Raw genomic sequence first — 3713 nt, 5'->3', positions numbered from 1 at the left:
GGAGCTTGCATTGGTGACGTCATCCGCCTGGAAGCGGAGTTAATAAACGTCCTGCAAAAAAATGCTTTTTTTCAAGCGGGATTTCTATTTCGTGATCAGTTTCTATTCATTTTTTTTTGGTTGAAGAAGTTCATGGAGGTCCCCCCCTTCTGCCCTGTTAGTGTGTCCTTAGAACTCCGTGAAGGAGGTTGGGCCAAGGGGGAGTGTTTGACGTCACTTTTTGTCCCTATGCGGAATAAAGTAAAAACACGAGAGATGCATCAAAGCAAATGCTATAGATTGTATCTTTCCAGAAAAAAGGTAGATAAGGATAACAATATGCTTTTATGGGGGGGAACGTCTTCCTGTGTCAGGGAACCTGTGCTTGACAGTGTCTGAAGCCAGTAAAAATTCAGCGTCGTGATTTGGAAAAGCTTCGCTACTTGAATTTTTATTCGTGCGTTTTAAAGTTACTGAAATGTAACTTAAGGTCTGTTTGTTGTAGTCATGTTTGAAAACATAATGGGAGGGGGGAGAGGAAGACGGCTACATAATTTATAAAAATCGGGCTTTTGGCAGTAAACAGGTGGTAGTATGACAGGTAATTCAACAGGTACAGTTCGTTCTTCCTCATGGAGGTAATTGGAATGGCAGCTGCCGTTGAATTTCTATGTATTCTTAAGCCTTTTGAAAGCTCAAACATTTAGCAAAAGTCTCTGATGGCTTATCAGATTCCCCTTTCCTTTCATCCTGCCCAGTGATCAACCTGTAATGTACAGATGATAGATCACCTGGTCTTTGATTCAACAGGAATATGAACATATTTAATATGCTCAATTTGAACTATAGACGTGTCTCAGCAGTACTGGGTCTTTCTTTACACTGAATGAGGGATGGAACATTTCCTTCATAACCATCCATCTTTTGTGTAGCTGATACTGTTTGCATGTTCAGAACTAAGATAAATTGCTCCTTCCCTTGTTTCATCATCACAGTTGTTCCATAATCAAAGAAATCTGCTCCTGGCAAAGTAGCTTTTGTAATATTTTTATTTGTTAAATTAAACAACAAAAATCATAAGTAAATCATGGATCACACATGACTAGAGTGGATTCCGCAGCAGCGTAAAAACGGTGTAAATGGTTTAAAATGGTGTAAAAGGGTTTACACCATTATCACACCACTGTTTCTGGCCCACGTGGAATCCACCTAATATACACATGGTCTTCCTGTGGTTGTCTTTGTTACTCTTCACTACAGTTGTTCGTGCTAAGGCAGGCACAAGCAGTGAAGCCAGTAAGAATAAGACTTGTAGAATGGAGTGTATACATACCACAGCACCATGGAGTCAATGCCTATATCCTTGTACCTGGAGTTGTTGTCTTAGTGAGACAATGTAAACTCCACAGAACTATTTAAGTAGTCAACATTCTCCTGCCCCCTCTCTGTCTGTTTCAGAAGTACATTTCCTAGAAGTAAGGACATTCATTTGGGAAGGACTTCACCACAGAAGGCTGCAAAAAGAAGATAGGATGTTACAGTGCAAAAATAAGTATTACCAGGAAATATACAGGTTTGGGAGCAGGCACTGAAGGAGTGAATAGGCCAGCTTGAGAGCACACCGGGAGAGAAACTCCAGTTAGTGCTGTACTGTGGGAAGAATCTACACTAGGAAAAAGATAAGACTGCATCTCAGCTCAGAGAGCCAGTGCTTCAGGTGAGATCTACTGGACCTTATTCTGTGCAATCAATAACATACAACTTGCAAACATAGTGATAAGTGCATTCATCAGAGCTGCAAATCCAAAGTATAGCAGCAGGAAGCTCCTCTTTTTAATCTGGCAGTGGTCCCGTATTGATTTGTTTTCCCCATTTACAACATACTCTTCTTTTCCACAGGTGGTGATGTTAGCATAAGAGAAGCCCAGTTCTAACATGTGGGGAGATTGCAGCTAAAATATCCAACATGGTGATCAGTTTGAGATGTAGTAGGAATATTGTGAAGCAGTCAGCATCTGAGATGGGTTGAAGAGATGGTTGTAGTGGCAAATTCAGTTGGAGGTAACCAAAGAGCTGTGAGAGGAAAGATCCACACTGCTTGCACTGAAGCCCCTGCTTTCAGCCCGAAGACCTTGAGTATTCTGAAAAATAAAACCCCTTTCTCATGAACATGCATCTTCCCAGAAAAAATATACTATCTCATATATACCCCAAGATCTTGGAGGATAATTAAGACAGCCCATTATGATGATTCAGCAGAGGAAAAATTGCCTTCAACTTCATTTTGTGTGTGTAAAGTACTAACAAGTCACAACTGACTTATGGCAACATCTTATGGGGTCTTAGACAAGAGAGTGACTCTGAAATTCCTTAATGGTCTCCCATTCCAATACTAACCAGGAATGACCCTGTTTAGCTTCCAATATCTGGTGAGACTGAGTTCACCTGGGCCATCCAAGGCAGGGCAGATCTTTTTTTTTACCATGGGAAATTTCTGAGGTCGAACTATAAGATATATCTTTGGCATAGATATTTGTTCATTTTGTCTCCATGCCCTTCCTTAACAGTATACTTTAGTTCTCACAAACAAAAGTTTATGTACACCCTTGAATACAGCCATGTTCAACTTTTCATGCCTTTGATCCCACTAGCACAGTGGGTTGCACATGAATTATTTTACACAACCTGCAAATCACCGAACAAAATTCTGTGGAGAGACTTTGGACTTTCTGAGTTGGTTCATTTTATGTTTCCTCCAACACTTAATTCTACACAACTCAGTTGCACTTCTGTATTCTTGGTAATACTCCACCAAGACTTTGCATAGTTCTGACAAGAAATGGGCTTTTCTTTTAGGCAACTTTTGGCCTCTTCATTTTATTATACTTTGCCAATAAACACAGCAAGAGAAACTAACATGATATATATGCCAGAAAGACAGTGGTAGTCTCACCTGGAAGGAATCTTCGCTTGATTTATTAAGGTAATTCAATGAAGCTGCTCGTTTCATGCTAACAAAAGAAAAAAAAGTTATTTCCATAAATATAAGTCCTATGCCTGCTTTTCTCTTTAGCCTGGGAAGCACACTGGATATAGGAAAGGAACACAGTCTTTGAGAAGGGTGGGGGTAGGTAGGGGAAGAGATGTGGCAACTAAGTGGAATCAACAGATACATGGGTATGTAAATCTCAAGAACAATCTCCTACTTTGTGTTCCTTGGCTCCAGAGGACCATTCCCTTGCAGCTTCTTGACCAGCAATTCACTACTTCTCCTTATCATGTCCCGAATCTTTCCAACTGAACCGCTGCGGCGGAGGGCACCAGTACCATCCTGGAAAGGATGACAATGAACAGCAAGAGCTGATGAATTGAACACTAATTGTCCCATAGAACCGAAGAAATAGCTGTCTCAGTATTCCAAAATCAACCTGTTAGAACAGAAGTAGTAAATCTATTTGGGGAGGAGGGTAATCTGGGGACAACACTCCCCATTTTACAAAGGCCGCTGACCTCCACCAAACAGGAAAAAGTGAAGTTCTACTGAGATAACCATACCTATATCTCCTCCTTTTCTGGGTCTTACTAGTTAATATGCTAATAAAATCAATTGGAAAAGCTTTTTTGTTGATAGTATTCACTCGAGGATGCAAGTGGACTGCTCATTTGAATGTACCCTCCCCCCAAAATTCTCCATACAAAATGTGTAGGAGAAGGTCAGCTTTTGTCCCATATTT

The 3713-nt window shown here is 40.6% G+C and overlaps 1 protein-coding gene across 3 annotated transcripts in view; it reads right to left on the bottom strand.

The window, feature by feature from the left end:
- Positions 1-1014: 1014 nt before the first annotated feature.
- KLC4 (kinesin light chain 4) overlaps positions 1015-3713 on the bottom strand; it is a 52245-nt gene continuing 49546 nt past the window's right edge. For all 3 annotated transcript variants that reach the window (XM_048482490.1, XM_048482470.1, XM_048482480.1), the window contains exons 14-16: positions 3186-3310; positions 2933-2990; positions 1015-2120 (exon numbers count right to left, since the gene is read on the bottom strand). In XM_048482490.1, coding sequence (XP_048338447.1) covers positions 2031-2120; positions 2933-2990; positions 3186-3310 — 273 coding nt within the window. In that variant the 3' untranslated portion in view covers positions 1015-2030. The remainder of the gene's footprint in view (positions 2121-2932; positions 2991-3185; positions 3311-3713) is intronic.

This window comes from Sphaerodactylus townsendi, linkage group LG01 (genome assembly GCF_021028975.2).
Source record: "Sphaerodactylus townsendi isolate TG3544 linkage group LG01, MPM_Stown_v2.3, whole genome shotgun sequence".
Taxonomy (NCBI): domain Eukaryota; kingdom Metazoa; phylum Chordata; class Lepidosauria; order Squamata; family Sphaerodactylidae; genus Sphaerodactylus; species Sphaerodactylus townsendi.
This window is presented reverse-complemented; position numbering and strand designations above follow the sequence as displayed.